A 21959-nucleotide genomic window follows, 5' to 3' on the forward strand; every position below is an offset into this window, starting at 1 on the left:
CTTAATGTACATGTCCCAGTTTTTCCAGTGCTGATCCTCTTGACAGAGTCTGTAACTGGCATAATGATTGCAAGGCTGTTTTATAGCGTAATGCAAATTAATCAAACAATAGTTGCATAAACATTGCCAGACCCTCTCCCTTTCTATCAGGCATGAGTGATGCATTGACAATAGTAGACATCAGGAGGGAAAATAGAACGAACATTCAAATACAAAAATGTATTCTGTTTTAATTCTCACAGAATTTAGGAAAATTGACTTAATTGTTGCAGGTAACCAGCTTCTTTTCCACTTTCAGATATTGTTCCAGTGTCTGATTTCACCCTTGAAACAAAGCACCGTTTACTGTATAAGTTCATACTTTATTCCTCCTAAAGTCTTGCAGCTGCTTCAGCCATGAGTCTTTGATTGTACAAGTCAGGAAGCCATGTCCTTCTTGGAGACTCTTACAGCATGTAACAGCATCAAATGTGGAATATACTTCATTGTGTGCTTGTACAATCCAAAGGCACACTAAAAAAGCAGTGAATGATGAACCTCTAAGGGTCAGGAAGAATAAAAGAATGTTAAAAATAAAAATTGATCAATTTTAGAATTCCATCACAGTTACCCTCTGCCCCTTGCACACATTCTTGTAAGCAGGACTGAGGAATATAGAAAAATATTAGATACTTTGCTAGTCTGAAAGCAGCCCATGGGAAATTTTCAGTGAAATTAAGGGAAGTTATATTTTCTGCTGGTACATTTCATTATAGCCCAAGAAATATATATTCAACATGCCCTCAAGACAAAGCTTATCCAATACAATTAAGTTGGGATCCAACTTTGGGACAGAGAGGGATTTGACTTAGGCAGCAGTCCTGCGCCGATCAGAAGGTATGTACTGCTGAGCAGAATGGGATTTCTGTTGATAGAACTATTGGATAGCTTAGTAGCATCTGGCTGTAGAACCAAATGTTGGGAGTACAATTCCCCACTGTGTCTCCTTGATGGACTAGATGCGATGATCCATAGGGTCCCTTCCAGCTTTGCAGTTCTAAGATTATTATTATTACCAGTAAACATGAAAGTATTGAAGAATGCATAATCACAGAATAATGGAGTTGGAAGGGGCCTATAAAGTCATTGAACCCAATCCCCTACTCAATGAAAGAATCCAAATCAAAGTATATCTGACAGATGGTTGCCTAATTTTCTCTTCAATGTTGGAGCACTCACTACCTTCTTAATTCATTCCATTGTCATATTACTCTAACAGTTGGAAAGTTTTTCCTGATACTCAATTGATATCTGGATTCCTGTAACTGGAGCCCATTATTCCGTGTCCTGAACTGTGAAATAATCAAGAACTGCACAGTCAAGTATTTGAAGAGTGTTATCTCCTGTCTCAGTCTTCTTTTTTCAAAGCAAAGCATACCCAGTTCAATCTTTCCTCCTAGAGCTTGGTTTCCAGTCCCCCCTGAACATCCTTGTTGTACTCCTCTAAATTTGTTCCAGTTTATTGGCATTCTTCTTAAAAGTGCAGTGTCCAGCACTGGACACAGTACTCTAGATGATGCCTAACAAGTGCTGAATAGACGTACTTCACAGGATTCTGGAGACTACTTTTGTTAATGCAGCCTAAAGTAGCATTTGCCCTTTTTGCAGCCACATCACACTATTTCCTCATGTTCAGCTTGTGATCTGCAACAATTCCAAGATCCCTCCCACTTGAAGCATTCCTGAGTCAAATATCCTCCATCTTCTAACTGTGGATTTCATCCCCCTTCTGTATAAATTAAAAGAGAAAATTCAGCAGAGTTCACTTTGGAGAATATAGTGAAATCATAGTGAGTCAAAATCGACAGCCTGATTAAGCTGTGCTATGTCATTCTTTGTTGCATGGATGTATTGGAAAGAATTATGAAGTGCTAAACAGAAGGAAAAAGTGTTTTTAATTTTGTATTCCATGGCCTGGGGTTAACTTTCTTAATTCCAAGTAATGGCTTTGAGGAGAATTCATTCCATTACTCTTCAGAATATTTTGAGATGATATACTGTGTGCTATATTGTATGGATTATCTACTTACAGAAATTATTCACCCCATTACAAGTTAGACTGTTCAAAATCTCTGTCTATGGGCTTAAACAAATTGCATGATGGGGGGGGCAGCACCATGTTATTAAGATTAAATGGATTATGTTAGCTCACTGTAGTACCATTATATCACAAAAAAGTTTGACATTAAATATAAATTTAAAATTACATAACACAATTGTAGAAGAAAAACGATTTCCATTAGCATGAGAGTGCAGCATCCTATCAAGTGATGGATGCTGTTCACAAAGATAAAAAGGAATACCATACAAATGATGATAATACAGCAGGACCATGGCTATGGCGTGGTAACTGCACCAAATTTAGAGACCTTGGTTGTTTCCTCAAACTTGGAGAGACTGGTCAAGCAGCCTAGCCTACTGATACAGTAAAAGACAGCAGTAGACCAGGCCAGTGGTTCCAATCTTGAGTCCCCAGATGTTCTTTCACTAAGGCTCCCAGAAGCCTTCACCATTAACTCTGCAAGTCAAAATTTATGTGAGTTGTAGTCTGAGAACATCTGGTTGGATATACTGGACCAGGCCTCTTGAGTCAAACCAATTTTCGGGCAGGATGCTTTGTCAGTAAATGAAGCCACCAATGGGGAGCAAAGAATAGGCGATTGATACACCAGGCCCTGCAGAGCACAGCAGGTGTATCCACGACTCTGGCCAAGACTGAAGTGAAGGTAGTGTCCTGACAAAGGGCCGGTCTGATCTGATCATGCAGGTCCCAATAGACAAGGCATCTGGGTTGGATAGGGAGTGCAGTTTACACTGCACGTTCTGGCTGCCAAAATTGCTAGTTACCACTGTGCAATAATAGTAGTAGTTCCAACATAGAAAATAAATAACCTCTTTAAAGACCATTTGCAGTTATGAAGAGAGACTCCAGCTGCTATCCTTTGATACATTTTTCCTTGTTAATTTACAATAGCCTTACCAGACCCAGCTCAAAACCCTTTAAGTGTGATGGGGCTACAACTCCCAGCAGCCCCAGGCAGCATGTGCCAGCTGTAAATGATGGGGGTTGTAGCGCCAACATATCTGGAAGGCACCATGTTTGAGAAGACTGATTTATAGGAAAAGATCAAACTACATCTAATGTCTCCCATCTATTAAAGAAGAGGGCTAAGAACTGTTTTTTGATTTTGCTGATTACGGCCAGCCTTTTAATAGGAAGCCAAAGCAGATTATTTTGCAAAGATTTCGTATATTTCCCTTTGAAGCTAGCTTTGGCATTATGCCCTTGATACCATAAATTGTATATATTCATACAATACTTTAGAGAGTGTGTGTGTGTGTGTGTTCCTGGCTTGGCAGCAAAGTACATGGTTTGGATCCAAAAGGGTCCAAAGTTCCATCCTATTGAAATCTCTAGTTACAAACATCTGAAAACCCACTTGATATTGTTGGGTTAACTGTACCAATGAGTTGGTTCTGTATAAAGCACAGATCAGGCATACAGCATCATTTCTTGTTCCTGGAGGAGAATAACAGGCTTATGCATGCCAACCCTATCAACATACCCAACAGGAATGAGAAGTTGGTCTACAGAGGTGCAGATGTATGTATGTAGTTGAGCTCCATGTGAATGAGAAATTTGGGGTTGATATCAGGATCTCCCATTGAATGAGCTCACACGCAGATGTCAACAAAAAAGAAAGAAAGCACATTCAAAACCCAGATCACAAAAAAAAAACAACACTGGAGCAGAAAGCAGATTGTTCCACATGACTAAAATCTGTTCTCCATTAACAAGCTTTTTTCAATCAATCTGTATATCCATAAATTCCAACATTCCAGATATAAGCAAGTGTCTTTCTAAATCAAAATTAAGACCAGGCGCTGAATATAAAATCCTTTATTCATAATGGTAAGAAATCACAAATAGTGCTCAATGCCAACTTCTGAATTTCTTCAAAAGGAGTCTGAATCTTGCTATCCTTTAACAGTTGTTGTTATGTTTTGTGCCTGATAGTTCTGTTTTTGAACTTCAACCAAGAATTTAAGAAAATGGTACAGACTTTGTTTAAAAAGGACAGCCTGGCCTCAACATGTGGCCATGATGAAGTTTGGGATTTTGCTGCTTCTTCTGAACAGTGCCTTGTGCTCCCTCATCAGATTGATAATGCCCAGCCTGATGAAAAGACATTCAGCAGTTGAAAGCTTGCCTGTTTATGAGAGCTCAGTGGTCTAAAGAAGATAACTGTCTACCCTTGTTTACATATATACAAGGACACTTTTACAGGCTCTTCTCACTCTTGCCAAATGTGTGGCCCTAATAAATATACTGTATTACATGGAAAGAATGCAGGCATGAGATTTTGCTTTATTATGCAGGCCCCTTTCCTAAAGAGGAAGCTGAGGCAGGAGGGAGCTGCACTTGGGGGCCATTTTATTTGGTGAGGCCTTTTCTGCTAGGCTGAACTTTGTACTTCCTCACCTCATGGTCTGAGGGGGTGGAGTTTTGGCTTTAAATTAGTGCCAGCAGAAGCTCTACGCCTCTTTCCTGAAAAGGAAGCTGAGGCAGGAGGGAGCTGCACTTGGAGGACATTTTTAATACATTTTATTAGTTTTTCACTCTATCTGCATTCAATTTGTGCTTGTCAAACAAAGTGTTACATGATTTGCTTACTATTGTTTGTTTTTTACATCTCAGTTTCAGTTGTCCCCCCAAATTCCAGGCATCTTTCAAACATTCAAACCATTCATTTGCGTATTTTAGTATATAACATTGGCTACTATCATATTACTTTCATAGTGTACAATATTCTCAAGATCTTCTAATAACATACTTAATAAAAGTTATTCTAGATCTATGCCCCAACCTTATATCTAGTTTAGTTTACCTAAAAAGAAAACCCACCATATTATGTCTTTACCCTGGTAAGTGCTCCCTTATTTCAATTTAATTCTCCTTTTTAATATGCTCCTTTACAATTCCCGAAATTAGATATATACATTCTTTTCAACATTAAGGGGTCCCTTCCTATTTTTGCCTTTTTCATCTTTCTAAGTAATTCCCACTCTTATTTCTCTTTTTTCACTTTTTGTTTCTGTCTCTCTGAGCATTCTGCCGTCTTTCGTGCCCTCTGAAACCATTTTGTACATCTTATTTATCTCCACTAGATCTTTGTATACTTGGTCTATCTTCAATAGATCTTCTGGGCTTTTTAAAATGAATTTCGCTGATTTTCTCCCTTTGTCTTCCCTTAATACTCTCCTCAGATCCAAGATTGAAGTTGGTTCTCTTAGGTTTTCCCCATTAATTTCCTCCAGCTCCTCTTTTGATTGGCATACGTCATCCGGCACACTCGCATTTCCTTTTTTGTTATTCCGTCTCTTGTTGACTATAATTCTTCTTTAAATGTTTGTTGAAAATTTTGCCTCTTGGTAGTGGGATCTCACTATATCTAGGATTGTTTGAAGGGTAGATTTTGTTTCATCCCAAAATTATCCTTGTTGTGCCATTCTGTTCCAGCTCCCCAAAAGCTTAACCCAAGATTCGAAACCCCCCAAATATCACAGTCCAGTTCGATGATTGTATCCGTGGCCTGATTGATCCCTGGCAAACTGATGCCAGCCAATCAGATATTCCAAGTCTCCAGAGTCAGTTCAAAGAGTCCGCTTTGGCTAAATAGACCTGAACCAAAATTTAAACCCCCAAAGTACCATGGTACAATTCAATGTTTGTATCTGTGTCCTGATGGCCTAATTCCCACAGGTTTTCCCCAGCTAGTCAAACACAAACACTTCCAGCTCCTGGGGCAGTTTCAGAGGATCTACTTTGGCCAAATAGGCCTGAACCGAGGTTCAAAACCTCTTGGGTGACATTTTATTTGGTTAGGTCTTTTTTGCTAGGCTGAACTTTGTACTCCCTGACCTCAGGGGCTTAGAGCTTCTGCTGGCACCTCAACTCCTTAACATCATCAATGAAGGGCACTGTAGTTTTTGATGGCTCAACATCTGATCCCTTTTGCATCTGAAGCAGAGTAAAACAAGGTTGTGTCCTTGCGTCAAACCTGTTGGGATCTTAGCAGGCCTTTGGAACTGCAACAGACGGTATCTATTTTAGGACTAGATCAGATGGAAAGCTCTTTAATCTCTCTAGATTGAGAATGAAGAACAAAGTCCAACTGAAATGTATACGGGACTTCCTCTTCACTGATGATGCAGCCATTGTTGCCCACTCCGCTGAAGACCTCCAACAATGCATGAATCATTTTAGCAAGGACTTTGGTCTAACAATCAGCCTGAAGAAAACACAAGTCATGGCCCAGGGTGTGGACTCACCTCCCTCTATTACCATCTCCACACCAGAATTGGAGGTTGTTCATGAATTTGTGTACCTTGGCTCTGACACTCTCTCCCTAGATGTCAAGCTGGATAAATGCATTGGCAAAGTAGCTATCATGTTCTCTAGACTCACAAGGAAAGTATCACTTAATAAGCTGATGGCATACACCAAGATCCAGGTCCATAGAGCCTGTGTCCTGAGCACACTCCTGTACTGCAGTGAGTCCTGGACCCTTTGTGCATGGCAGGAGAGGAAACCGAACACATTCCATATGCATTGTCTCCGACGCATTTTTGGTATCACCTGGCAGGACGTATTTCCAAATAGAGTAGTCCTAGAACAAGCTGGAATTTTTGGCATGTATACATTACTGAAACAGCAATGTCAATGTTGGCTTGGGCATGTTGTGAGAATGGCTGATGGTCGGATTCCAAAAGATCTCCTGTATGGAGAATTAGTGCAGGGAAATCGCCCTAGAGGGAGACCACGGCTGCGATACAAGGAGATCTGCAAGCGGGATCTGAAGGCCTTAGGAATGGACCTCAACAGATGGGAAGCCTTGATGTCTGAGCGTTCAGCCTGGAGGCAGGCGGTGCATCATGCCCTCTCCCAATTTGAAGAGACACTTGTCCAGCAGGCCGAGGCAAAGAGGCAGTCCCAAAACCAGCAAAATCAGGGAGCTGGACAGAGGACAGATTGTATTTGTCTTCAGTGTGGAACAGATTGTCACTCTCAAATTGGCCTTCTCAGCCACACTAGACACTCTTCCAAGACCTCCATACAGAGCACGTTACCATAGTCTCTCAAGACTGAAGGATGCCTACTACTATGCAGGCCGGTCATAGTGAAGAAAGAGCATTTACAACATACAGTTTTAGTGTGTCAACATGGCATAACTCCAGCTCTCTAGTCTATGCCACCAACAAAACAGAAGGCAGGTGTGAAATGCACAGACTCACAAATAGGAGCTAGGACTCTTCCCCCATCCTTAAATAATAGTGCATTTGTAATTTCTCTTCCCATTTCCAGGATGACAGATTGCAAGCTAACTTGGAAAGTTGCATAACAATTTCTGAGATAACACTAATAGGATCTGCAAAAATATGTGCTCTCAGGAACCTAAGCTATGTAAGGTTTTCTTTGTTGTGTTTTTGATTTGGCTTTGCATGAATAAGTTTTATAAAAAGTAAATAAAGCAAATGATTCATTCCTTTTTAAGGCATGAAGAATGGCAGTAACATATCTAGATAAAGGTTTCCCTATACAGTATATTTAGTCCAGTTGTGTCCGACTCTAGGGCACGCTACTCATCCCCGTTTCCAAGCTGTAGAGCCAGCATTTGTCCGTAGACGGTTTCTGTGGTCACGTGACTAGACACGGCAGCGTGACTAGACATGGAACGCCGTTATCTTCCCACCGAGGTGGTACCTATTTATCTACTTGCATTTGCATGCTTTCGAACGTCTAGGTTGGCAGGAGCTGGGACAAGCCATGGGAGCTCACTCCATCGTGTGAATTCGATCTTACGACTGCTGGTTTTCTGATCTTGCAGCACACAGGCTTCTGCAGTTTAACCCACAGCGCCACCACGTCCCTCTCAGCCTATATGAGTGATGTATCTAACTATTCTTTAATATGTAGCTGCCCAGAATAAGATGTGTATAGGAGAGACACAACTCCGGGAGGCAGTAGAAGACAGGAGGGCCTGGCGTGCTCTGGTCCATGGGGTCACGAAGAGTCGGACACGACTAAACGACTAAACACACACACACACAGGAGAGATTCAAAGGCCAACATTTGTTATGGAAACTGCCTGAGCTGAAACTGTCGGAAACAACTTCAAGATAATACACAGCATCAGTACAGCTGCTTAGAAATACAGAAAAGTCAAGATTAAATATGTTATTCACACAGATATAACTCTTTTAATGTAATTCAGGCTGTATAAATTCTTATACAGTATTTATTGTAAAACCAAACATAAAACAGAGAAACAAGACACATTGATAAAATCAGAATATGATTTATTTCCTGATAATTTTACATTCAACACAGCTTCTGTGTGCTAAGAAATTGTCCAAATAATTTGTGCTTCTTAGTTGAGCATGGACACATTTTATATTGTGGTTTTTGAAGAAGCAGTCATATTAGTCTCTCCAAGCATAGACAAAAGTAACACAAAACAAAAATTAAGAGACAAAAACGTGGCAGCTGAGATATATGGGATATAAAGATGCTTCAAAGGATGAAATATGAATCAAGGGTTCTTAAGTAATTACCAAGTGTGAATTCCTACATTGATTCACACAATTTGTCACTTGTGTCAACTATGTTATTGTTACCTGGCAGCCTGGTAACTGATATTATTCACTGCCTGATAGTCTATTCCCATACTAACAAACTATTGTGATTTTGTCCATTATCTCTATCGCCCCTTGGTCAAAGGGCCATGTATAAATATGACAGTCATATAGTCTCACTCGTTTGTCTCAGGAAGTGGACTTGAGCCATGAAAGGCTCATATTAAAATATAGCAGTGTTTAAAGTGCCACAATGTTTTTTCTCTTGTTTTTCTTTTCTTTTGGTTTGGTTTTGTCACCTGATATATTTCATATTGTGGTTTCTTTTTCTCCTAGATGTTTATTGTGAGAAAAAATATCTGAAGTTTGAACTACATGAGTCAGACTCTGACCTCTGGCAATAGCATGCATACACAGGAATTGGATATGGTACATCCATCTTACCAGAGAGAAAACCACATCAGTGCTGGTTACTGGCAAATTTCCTCAAGACCCATTACTAGTCATTTTGGCACCCAGAGCAAGCAGCATTATCTCCTGCTCACTCTGCCTCTGAGGGATGGGTGCAAGCCTTCCATGAAAAAGCTTTCCAAAACAGAGAAAGTTCATCTTTTTTTTTTAAAGGTGGGAGGTGTTGCCTACTTTCCTCACCAGTAGATTTTGGTGTCCTCTAAATTTGGTGCCCTGGGGCAAAGATCCACTTTGCCCACGCTAGGTATTGTTGTTGTCGTTTAGTCGTGTCTGACTCTTCGTGACCCCATGGACCAGAGCATGCCAGGCTCTCCTATCTTCCACTGTCAAATGTTCTGAATTTTCTCAAGGCAACACTGCGAGTTTAAGATGAAACCACCTTTGATTCCCGCCCCCAAAAAGTACTGAAGTATTCTATAACAAAGATAATTTTTCTTGTGCTATGAGAAGAAGGGGATGATATTCAACTGCCTGGAAGATACCATTCAACTTAATGGGACTTGACAAGACAGCATTCTATAGAATTGGCACCTCTTGGAAAAATATGCAAGAAGTAATTACATTTTTGCGCTTCTATGCATAGACGCTTCAGTGCCAGTCTTCAGTGTGCTTAGACGTAGGACATGACAGAATTATTTATAATTATGTCTGCATGGCTATCAAGCTTAATTACCTTTATGCTGTTGGCCCTTGCCCAAATAATACAGGTAACCTGGACCTTTCTCCTCAGCCTGTATATACAGAGATTTTGAAGTGGATTCAGGCAGCAGTCCTCAAAGGACTTATCTGGGAATAAAAGCAAAAGATTTCAGTGGGACTTGTTTCTAAGTAGACACACATCAGATAGCTCTGTCAAACAAAGAGCTGAGGTAGAACTAAAATGCTCCTGGCTTGTCAGGTTAATTTAAAACACTTTGATCCCATCCTTCTTCCTAGACCTTGCACGTTGCTCTTTCTCCATTACAAATCTTTCCACCATTTTGTCTTCAGAACAACCTTGTGAAGAAAGTTAGGCTCAGAGAGTGACCAGCCAGCCAGTTACCCAGTGAGCTATATGGCTTAGTGGCTGCTGTGCTGTCAGAACTGAGCTTGGGGGTTGAAATCCAGGGCTAAGCAGGAGGTGACCTCAAACACAGCTAAGGCTGGCTTACCACATTTTGAAGGAAGTCAAAGTATTCCTTCAAACATCACTCTCTGAATGGCAGGCAATGGGGCTATGAGACCTTTAAGTCCAGAGTCTAAAAGTACCTTTCTGCACCACAGTTGAGTGGGAACGTGAACCCAGATCTCCTCTGTGATATTCTGCCTATGTTAACTACTACATCACCATAGTGTTCTGATATGACAAAGACAAGTACTGAGGTCACAGCTTCCTACAATCCAATACTCTTTCTTTCACTGCCTATTTGATATACACACCTGAGAGTGATAAACTAGGAATTTATTACTAGGTCATCTTACCACTTTGCCTTATGCCTCTTCAGACTCAGATGGGGAATGGGTGGTCCTCCATTTGTCAGAAGACTCGCGCTCCCTTAAATCCTGCCAAACTGACCAAGGGAGAAGAATGCTGGGAGTTGTAGTTCACCAGCAGTCTGAACCCATGAGGTTTCCCATCCTTGGTCTACACAGAGATTATAATGGAGCATCAACAGAAAAAAAACACACTTTATTTTAAAAGTCCAGTGTCACTTCACTGTCTCAGATGTTCATTTGACAGGCTCGTTCTGATAGTACCTACCAGGAGCTTCCTCACCAACAGGGAAACTTTACTTTTTTAGACTACCACTCTCAGAATCCTCCAACCACCCCATGTAAGATTTCTGGCAGTAGTAATCCAGGCTCTGATTTCCCTTTAGATTCATCCCACACTGCTCCAATAACATAGGAAGCAGCAATAGTGTGTGAGAATAGGTTCTAGCCATGTAGGCTAAGGGATTCTGTAATATATAGGCCAAAATAGCAATGTTTCCATGCTATGGGCCTGTCCCATGATAATCCAAACCTCCCGTGTGCCTTTGCTTCTCTATATTTAACTGGACTAGTTTCAGCCTGTGCACGGGGAAGGAGCAAGCACTGCCCTGTGATCTAGGCTAATATTGCCACCCCAGCTATTGGTCAGAGACAGATGAGTTTGCTTGTTTTAGTCCTTAAGGCAGAATATGGTTCTGTATTCCATTTTGTGATGAAGGAATGGCCATTGTATTTTGAATGGGGAGTTGAGAAAACATCTGAGTATAAGCAAATGGAAAATATCCCGACTTAGTGGAGATCCTACGCTGAAGCATAGTTGATATAATGGCTAATCAAACCTCACATTCCTGTGTATAGCACTTTATGTCACCAAAGAAAGAAGCACATGGATTTTAAGCTGCAATCTTATATATATTAACCATGAAGTCTCATTAGAATAATGGGATTTATGTTTCAGTAAACATGCATAGGATTGCATTATATGCAATTTGTTTGCCAGCACATCCTCACTGTAGCTGCTGTTACTTTTGTCATTTATTCACAGGTTTTCTTAGACATTGATGTTCTTCTCTTCCAAAGGTTATTTTCTTCTGCTGCTTCCTTTACCTCCAGAGTCATGTACCAGACATTTCTGTGTAAAGCAGTAAAACCTCAGCAAATCCACCAAGCAAAAGGCTGTGAAGAAAGCACAGAAGTTGTTTTAAGAACAGTTTACTTCGACTGTCACTGTGAATCAGCACATCACAGCCAAAGAGCTGGCAGTTTTCATGCTGAAGTATTTCTTCAGCTCATTAAGTAACAGATGGATAAATTTGGGTAATTTGCAAAGATTCCTGCCTCCGGGCTGTACTAATGCTGGGGCTCAGACCAGCTGGGACTTGGCATTTTCCCCACTCCCGAGAAGGGCGAGGATGTTCAGAGCATTCTGGCAGGATGCACCCTGAGGCCTTCTGGATGTCTGGAGCACTGCTATACGATCATTCTGGCACTGAGAGGGGAAAAGGAGTAACCCAGCAGCCAGAAATCCTGTGGTCTGCAGAAAGACTGAAGTCCTTCTTTCGAGACAGCAGGAGAGTCTTGCCAAGTCAGCAACCGCCAAACTGCAGCACTACATTTACTAAGTGACTACTGGTACTACAGATGTTCACACCCTGAATATTTTGGTTTTCTTTCTGATAATATTATCACAATTTCTCCAGAAGAAAAAGAGAGTCATAATGGTAACCTAAGGATGCCCTCAAAATGCTTTGAATTTTGGATTATGTTTATGCTACCTAAGGATGATGGGAGTCATGGAAAAATTATCCAGAGGGCTCCAGCTTGCCTGCCTATCCTCAAAATAAAATAAAATAAAATAAAATTAAAAATTAAAAAAAGCGTTATTTAGAAAAGAAAAAGTCAGCCCTTGTAGTAGTTAGGAGGCTGCGACTCCTAGAAATAGGAGTCTGGATTTTCCCAATGAAGGGACTCAAGATGGCTTACAAGTTTTTAAAAAACAAACCAAGACCACAATAAATTATAATACTAACAAATAATCAGACATGTAAACATATTTTCTTGAAAATATTAAACTATTTTTAAAACCCTTGAAACAAATTAAGACCGAGAAATACAAATAGTGTCCAGGATGTATTAATCCTGGGTCCCTGTGTGTTAAAATTGGAGCTATGTGATGTCTCCAATTATAACTTAGCTGAAAGAGAATTGAAGAAAAAAATACATATAGTATAAGTGTTTACTTTTTACAGAGCAAACTCGCCAAAAGCTTGGAAAGGAGCCTTGACAATGGGTTGGGTGGGTCACTTTGATTTCCTACTACCCATTTTATATATAATTGTGTCCTAATCCAGTGTGTCATATCGTGTCATTGATGCCTTCTGTTTACCAAAGGCACATCCTGAGGTCCTAATTCCTCTCATCATCACTCTCATCCTGACATTTCCTGCCTTTCTGCACTAATCTCACAAGCCAACCAGCCTGAACAAAGAGTTCCCAAGTTATCCGAGTTCAGTGGCAATCTTTTGTTTCTAAAAATGTGACCCTACAATTCATACATCTTAAGCAAGGGCAAGCCACATCTTCTAGTCTTTTCTAACATCACACTTTAGAAGAATCTGTGAAAGGCAGGCTTGGTTCCACTTCCCCCTGTGACAAATGTTGTGACCTTGCATTTTGGCCTCAAGGCTTAATTTATGAAACAGCAAAGCTCCTTACAGAACTTTATAAATAAAATGTACCGTCTACTGGTAAGAGCCCTTACCCCCACCCTGCTTTTGTTTAAGATGGCAAGCCTGCAAAGCTGTCTGGATTTTAATAGCATTACACTCACTTAAACTCTTAGCTCCACTGAACTGTTTTGTAAATCACATTGTTCAATTGTTTCTGAAAAGGCCCATTCTTACATAATAATTTCAGATTATACCATTTTATGATTATACCAATATTCACTATAATGCCAAAACCCTAGGAAGACAATAGCTCAGAAATACTGGCACTGTTTCACTTTTTGGGGGGGGGGGGAAATAGAGCCAAAGAACAGCAGTCAATGTGCAGTAGGGTGGCAATAAGCTGTATTGAACTTTAACAGGACCTGTTTCTGAGTAAACAGGCACATCGGGCTGTAGAGATACTGACTGACTTTTAGGAAAGATGGAGATTTATTCTGAAATGCCATTTCCTTTTCTCTGGCAGGCATCTGCTCCTATTGCTAATATTTCATTTGAATGTGAAGTCAATCCTGAACAATGATTCATCTTGTCTAGCATGTTATTTCTCACAGGGGCCAACCAGACCCTTGGGGGAGTCCACCAGCAAAGTGAAAAGATCACATTTGTTTCCTATTGCTTCTGAAACAGGTTCTGTTACAACCAATAGCACAAAAAACCTTATTCTCTTTGATTTTTAAAAGCCCCCTTTCAAACCATCAAAACCAATGCTTTTGTTATGAATGTATTTATTGGTATTAACTTCACTGCATGATTCCATGTTCCACTTTCCCAAGAGGGAATGTTCTCTCTGTTTACTTTCACTACATGCGTGATTTTAGACACCTCTCCGTGGCAGTATCCAGTCTTTTCTCTAGCTGTGTTAAACATGAAAAATGTATTCCTAGGAATGGAGTAATTCCCTCTGAATCCAGTGCAACTTAGACTCAGTCAGTGCTTATCATTTCAAAAACAAATCAAAACAGAAAACAACAAAATCAGAGAATAATACACCAATAATTGTAAAAACAAAAAGCAAACCCTAAGTGTTCATAGTAGAAGTGAGGCATCCAACATATTTGTCATATTGCTGAGAAAGCAGGAAATTACCTCAAACTTTGGAAGATATCAAGATGACTTGCAAGAGGATCATTTTCTTATGATAAACCAGAAAAACAGGTGTGTGTACACAACATATACAGGCACTCCAGTTCATGCATCACCACAGGGTAAAGAACAGCAGTTCCAAATACTGGGGGGGGGGGGGGAAGCAACAGGGAGCACACCACAGCTGGTTCCCAAACCCCATGGCAGCCTCCCTCCTAGAACTCTAGTTTCTGCTGCCTGCCTGCCTCTGTGCTCTCCAGCCTATACTTGACACTGCTAGCCAGCTTTCCTGTCTGCCTACTTCATATTCTTCCATTTGCTGGTTCATCAAAGATGGAGAAACAAAAGAGCTGCCGTTGCTGGAGAGAGATGGGCACTAGTCTGCACCCATGCTTTATACACAGGAGCTGGGAGAACAAAAACAAAGAGTTGGACCCAGAATGTTATTTGGAAGGGCCACTCTAGCCACTGCACTCTGTGGCTTGTGCATAAATGATAGCTTGCCTGCTTGCCAGTTGGCAAACAACTCCGTGTTTTTCCCTCCCAGGAACAATAATGAGGGCAGTGGCAACTGCTGAGTGCAGGGGATATGTAAAAAGGAGCAAGAGTGGCATGTGGTTCATGAGCCACAGGATGCCCATCCAATACACAAGACTATACACAAAATCATCGGATGAACTTTCCTGTATAAAAATTTTCCTACTCACCAAAAATAATGTTTCTGCTTAGTACTCTTTTGCTATGCATGGTCCACATAGGTGTTTAAGACAAGCCTTCTGATTTCTTTAAAATAACCTTCATATTTTCCTGAGATACCTACCAACAGATGGTGGGTACATTCACTGCAAACTCAAAGAAGAAGGGAGATAAAGCAGTTGTGATGACCTAGAAAAGTTAAAAGAAAGATGGTGATTTGTCACATCAGTTTTCTTTGTAAATATTATCCAGAGCTGATGAAGAAGGAACAGCAAATGAAGACAAAAACTTTCAGAAGTACTATATGTTTAATCGATTAACAGTGTAATCAATATATGGAAGGGGCTTGGCAGCACATCATCATCATTATAATTAGGATTATGATCCAAATGCAACTCTTTCCCAAGATCCTTTAACGCAGGGAAGATCAAAATGCAACCCATGAGCAGCATATGGGCCCCAGAATATTTTTACAGCCTTGTCATACCTCTGCAGCCCCCCCATCTGAACAGTTTTCATGTCTGTTAATTGTGTGTGTTTGAAAAGTGCTCTTGCTAGTCTTTAGAGGGCATGGGGGCAATTTTACTATGTTTCGAGGGTCCTAAACACCCCCTGGATGCTCATACCCTCCAAATATGTTATTTTAAAAACTTTTTTGGTCACTAGAAAGCAGAGGGAGGGGGACTTTTCAAGTTTTTAAAATATCTTTACATTAAACCAGTTTTTCACTTAATAGTTCATTGTAGTGATTTTTACAATTTAAATATAAGTAAACAAATGAGTATTAATATGCAAATTAGTCTCTTCAGCAACTTTCCCTGTAAGCTATGTGGGTGTGCAGCTGCAAAGCAAACACCCACAGCCAGTGTTGCTGCTCATTTGGTCCTGGTCGCGATGGGAACCCTGCATGCACGGGGCGGGGTCCCTGCCCCGTGCTGGTGGAAAATTTGAGGGAATGTTGCTCTTCAGTCACAGCCCTTCACTTTTAGCCTGTCCTCTTTAGGACTGCAGGTCTGCCAGCAAATGGCTTTGCTAAGGTTTGCACCTAAAGGACCTTTGCTTAGAAAACAGCACAACTCCTAGCATAGGAGTTAGGTAATAAGTGTTCCATGATGAGGTAATAAGAGTTCCATGATGTCTGCTGATTCCCTCCCCGAGTAGAAGTCCCTTCTGCCAGATCCTATGCTATTTTCAAGGCTTCCCTAGTCCTCAGAAAGGGCTCCGGAGACTCATTTTTTAAACTCCCCTCCCCATGTTACGGATCAGTCCTGCACATTTTCCCACCTGGCAACTGCCTGGTATGAGTCATAGGCCACATTTCAGCTCCTGCTGTTTCACTTGAGATGCCTCCTAGGTTTGCAACAAGTCAACAGCACCACAGCATGATCAGAAATCTTGCAAAATGTAAAAAAGTCAAAGAAATACTGGTGTGTTCCTCAGAGTTGTCAGTAATGATGAAACATGAAGTTGTTATCATATTTCAAGTGTATTGTAATCATTTGAGAAGGCATTGACATTGGAAACTGCCCAAGAAAACTAAGAACACTTCAATATTTTTTGGCTCGATTCATCAAAAAAGGAAAAAAATAGCATGATTTCTATTGGTGCATCTGTTGTCTTTACAAATACTTTTGTGCATATGGGAATATTTAACAATGGCAATTTTCCATTTCTAATTTCATTTCCCAACCCATGGCTCCCTTGGGATAACATTATTTAGAAATGCACCCAAAAATTCCTAGGCCGTGTACAGAACCACTTTGCTGACTCTTCTCCACATGGCCCCTGCAGCTGAAGTATTGATTCTGCCACTTTCTTCTCAGATGATGTAATGGAAAAGAAATGGAAGCATTATTTTTATTACAGTAGAAAGCAATGAAGGGGAGAAACTGTGGTGATTCAATATTTTAAATGTTCCATTAAAAGGATTAGATGTTTTTAAGTTGTTACGTGAGATGCAGAACAGTAATAGTGAAGCATGTTGAAAGAAGCACATCTACCATCCAGAATATCCCAGGGATGGGGGTTTTTTTTGTCCAAGAGTTGTTCAGCTCCAAAACTAACATTTATTTCAGCGTGAACTTTTGCAAATTGATTGGCTAGACAGCTTGGTGAGTTCTATGCCTGGCTGCGGAATTGGGGGTGAGGAGTTTAATTCCCCACTGTGTCTCCAGGGAGAAGAGCCAGCCTGTTTGTCCTTGGGCAATTTGCACAGTCCTAGAGATGCCACCAGAAGAAGAAACTGATAAATTACATCTTGAGGACTCAGTATCTAGGAAACTCTGCCAATGATCACCATAAATCAGAATTGACAGTACATAATAATTATTATTATTTGTGGAGTACGTACAATCTACTTTCTCAAATGTTTTCAGAAAAGATTTGGGATCAGGTATATAAATGCAAAATGAACGAATTTGAAAATATGTCTGGGTGTTTGTTAAAAATAAAAGCTGTATTTTCTTTGAACAGTGTTGGACATAGATTTATATACTATTTTCAAAAACTGTAAATTAGTATATACTTTGGTGTTCAGTCCTCTAAACATCTGGAATCTGTATTCATAAATTTGCAATGGAAATTATCCCAGACCAATACTTGTTATTCTTTCCATTCATTCACAGTTATGTCTATGAATCATTATTCAGCTTAAGTTATTTATATTTGGAGAGAGAGAGAGAAAGAGAGAGAGAGAGACTAAATAAAAACATCAGAGTGCCAAGGTGGGGGTGGAAAAGAATCTATTTCGTGAGGAGACTTCTCAATGAGAAGCTGGGATTTGAGAGATCCTGTAATCCACTCTTGTTCTTGAATAGAGAAGCAAAAGACACAAAAACGTAAGAGTAGCCCTGTTGGATCAGGCCAAGGGTCCATCTAGTCCAGCTTCCTGTATCTCACAGTGGCCCCACCAGATGCCTCTGGGAACACATAAGACAATTAGATACCTGTCTCCTGATAACCTTCCCCTGCATCTGGTATTTTGAGGTACCTGCCTTTGAAGCCTGGAGGTTATACATCCTCATCATGGCTTGTAATCTGCGATAGATTTTCTTCCAGAAATCTGTCCAATCTCCTTTTAAAGGCATCTAGGCCAGATGCCATCACCACATCCTATGGCAAGGAGTTCCACAGACTAACAACACTCTGGGTAAAGAAATATTTTCTTTTGTCTGTTCTCTCTCTCCCAACACTCAATTTGAGTGGATGTCCCCTGGTTCTAGTATTGTGTGAGAGGGAAAAGAGCTTCCCTCTATCCATTTTATCCATCCCCTGCATAATTTTATATGTCTCATACTTTGAGCAATGGAAGATATCAAGAAGCATATGAAGGAATCAGAGAAGTTCATAGTATGTTTATTTAGACAGGTATAACATTATGCATAACTGGGTCATTAAAGCATGTTTCTTAATATTGCCGCAATAGTTCAGGTTTTTTTCCAACGTGTTGCCCCTCAGATATACTGTCCAACAATTCCCAAACAGTATAGCTGGCTGTGGAATTCTGGGAGGTGTATTCCAGCACACCTGGACGGTGTTGTTGTTTAGTCATTTAGTCGTGTCCGACTCTTCATGATCCCACAGACCAGAGCACGCCAGGCCCTCCTGTCTCCCACTGCCTCCCGGAGTTGGGTCAAATTCATGTTGGTAGCTTCGGTGACACTGTCCAACCAAATGGAAAAAGGCTGTAGAGTTTTAGAGGCAGGATTTGCAGGAAGGAACTTAACTGGATGGTGAGAATGAAAAGCAGGACATTTGCCTCCCTGCGGCCATTTGTTATACTTCTGTCATCTCTTTCTTCTGTGATGGAGCTCCAGGTAGGATACCTAGAATTCACAATTAATCTCCCAACTGGGCAGCGACCAGATCCAAATCTCTTCAGCGTTACCAAGATTACTGCATCATATGCCTTCAGGCCACACCGAGGGACTGGTGAATGATTACATTGGCTCCTACACGGGAATGACCTGGGAGTTGGTGGGAAAAATTAACCAGCTGAGGTTCTAAGAGCACTTTCCAACCCTTCTGCCTGTCATTAAGGAAGTACTGGTGCATGACTAGAATTTATTTTCATTCCAGCCATGCACAAGTACTGTATTTTCCTTTTCTTCCTTGCCACCTTTGTATTTACCATACGTTTAATTGCAAGCCTGGGACAGGCAACTTTCTCCTACTTTTCTGTACAACATGGTGGGCAAAGTACAGCTCTCTAGATGTTTCTGGATGGCAATTCCCAAACCCCCTAACCCCTGAGCAATAGCTATGGCTGTTAGTACTGATGGGAGTCATAGTCAAACCATATCTGGAGCACCTCTCCTTGTCCACCTCTTCTCTTAAACCTTCCATGAATACTGTCAATGTTGTATAAAGAAGACAGCAATCACTGCCATTAGTTGTACTGATGGTGAATAGCCACACACACTCTTCTGACCTTCCTATTCTATATTACCATACAGTTTCCATCATCTACATGCCTTCCCGCATATTCTGTTTCTATTCCTATGTATCCTCAATTCACTGAATGCCTTTAAAAATCAATAACATCACAATTATAATTTTGTGCATTTTTGCTAAATTTAACCTTGCTCTAACCATTTTAGCTATGAACGCTCTGTTGCTACAAAGCTTCCTATTGCATTTTTATTTTTAAATATCTGGGCACACGATTCTACTTTCTGAATAAATTTAATGATTATATTACACACTAAGGTGTTGTTATGGAGACTGTTTGGAAGACTTTGAAGCAGTTCCAGTGGTAGATAATTATTGCTGGATGCTACAAAGCCATTATCAAGCTGTCTCTATGGAAACAAAGTGAAAATCTGTACTTAAAACTGCAACAAATCACATGTATCAATCCTTTTCTCTACATGCTCTTTAGATACTGAGATGGAACAAAAGTTGTATTGTCAAATTCTGATTAATTATACTAGGACGAATTATTATTTCTTGTGCAAATATATTGAATTACAGACAGTAAGACAACAGTCCTCTACACCAGAGGCAGAAAATTCAGATCTTGCTGGGTTTCAACTCCCACCAGACCAAGCCTGCATGGGAAGTGGAGTACAGTGATATCTGGAGGGCTACTGACACCTACCAACCCAGAAAGACAGTGTACTGTTGTGGATAGAGTGTCAGATTAGAACTCTGGAGATCTGGGTTAGAATCCCTATTTGGCATGGAAACTTACTGAGTAATAAAACAACTTCTTCAATCTCACATACATTGGAAACCCTGCAAAGTTCACTGTAAATCTGAACTGATTTGATGGTATATAACACATGCAGGTCCCCAATTATGGCTCTACACATTTACCTTCAAGAAACTACCATGTATTTCAGTAGGTCTTTCTTCTGACTAGACATGTGCAGGGTAACACTAAGACTAGAAGCTTAAGAAAGCAAAATTTCCCTTCTTATACATTTTATGCAGCAGAAAACTGAAGCAGGCAGACGTGTCCCGTTTCAGTAAAATTCTCAGTACAGATTCACAGATATTGATGACACAGAGAACAGAATATTAGATACCTAATACCAGCCAAACAGATTAGGCTGCATGAAAAGAATACAACACGTTTAGCTAACTTGGGGCAACTACACAGGACAAATAATGCAGCAAATTCTTTGGGATTGGAATGGTCAGATTTGCATTATTTCCTGTTGACTACACAATGTAAAAGTCAATATAAATCAGCCTAGAGTCTCCCCCTCCCTCCGTATTTCCCCCCAACCGTGAGGCTTCTGCTTTTTGGGACTTGAATGCATTCATATCAGTTCAGATGGTTTGATCACTTGAGCCAATGTGTACTGGTTGTAGTTGTATTTGAAGCATGTCAGCTAGCCTGGGGGGGGGGGGCAGTGGGGAAATGGCTGCTTTTTATAGGCTCTCTTCCCCTATCCAGTGCCTGGGTCTGCTTCTTTCTTTTCTTTCTTTCCTTCTTTCTGTCTTGACTTGCTGCCCTGACACTAGGACAACAAGCCTTTTAAAGGAAGGAGGGACAGACAAACGGAAGGGGGAGGAGGAGGGATAGAACAGCAAGAGAAGAGGGAAACAAGCTGGTCCAGGCACCAGGTTTGCAGAGGAGAGAATTCAAATGACAACCACTTTCCCCACTTCCTTGCTTCTCTCACCGCTGCTGTAACCACCACTTTTAGTACAATGGCTACAAAGCAAATTAACCCAGCGAATCCTGACTTCCTATGTACAACTTCATAACTGATCCATTCACAGTTTTTCTTCAGTCTAGTCGCATCCCTAAAAAGGTAAAGGTTCCCATTGACATTTTCAGTCCAGTTGTGTCCGACTTTAGGGGGCGGCGCTTATCCCGCTTTTCGAGCCAGCGCCTCTCCAAAGACAGTTTTCTGTTGTCACGTGGCCAGCGTGACTAGGGAATGCTGGATTACCTTCCCACCGAGATGGTACCTATTTATCTACTCGCATTTATATGCTTTTGAACTGCTAGGTTGGCGAGGAGCTGGGACAAAGCGACGGGAGCTCACTCCATCACGTGGATTCGATCTTACAACTGCTGGTCTTCTGGCCCTGCAGCACAGGCTTCTGCGGTTTAGCCCACAGCGCCACCACGTCCCTTATGTCACATCCTTAGACAGCCATAAATTTATGTCTGAACAAGGCCAATGCATGATGTCAGCAAAATCCCAGTTTTAGAACCTTCCCAATATATGAGTTTTTTAAATAGTTACTTGTACGCTGTACCACAGAAATTGGGTCTGAGAAGGGAACATTTGGGTTAAGGGCAAATGTGATGATGTACAAATAAAAATTCTTTTTAAAAGAGAGAAACCTAAATCTGCCCCATGAATACAGAAA

General features: G+C 40.8%; 1 protein-coding gene across 3 annotated transcripts in view; it reads right to left on the bottom strand.

Annotated features, from left to right (window-relative positions):
- Window positions 1–8383: 8383 nt before the first annotated feature.
- The window catches only part of SLC35D4 (solute carrier family 35 member D4), a 49537-nt gene continuing 35961 nt past the window's right edge, over window positions 8384–21959 (bottom strand). The window contains exons 14-15 of one of the 3 annotated variants that reach the window (XM_020785665.3): window positions 15253–15317; window positions 8384–11796 (exon numbers count right to left, since the gene is read on the bottom strand). In XM_020785665.3, the coding sequence (XP_020641324.3) occupies window positions 11736–11796; window positions 15253–15317 (126 nt within the window). In that variant the 3' untranslated portion in view covers window positions 8384–11735. Of the gene's footprint in view, window positions 11797–15139; window positions 15318–21959 lie in introns of all 3 variants that reach the window. The other 2 variants (XM_072998854.2, XR_012086846.2) reach the window with 2 other exon arrangements.

The sequence above is a fragment of the Pogona vitticeps genome, chromosome 4 (assembly GCF_051106095.1).
Source record: "Pogona vitticeps strain Pit_001003342236 chromosome 4, PviZW2.1, whole genome shotgun sequence".
Lineage (NCBI taxonomy): Eukaryota > Metazoa > Chordata > Lepidosauria > Squamata > Agamidae > Pogona > Pogona vitticeps.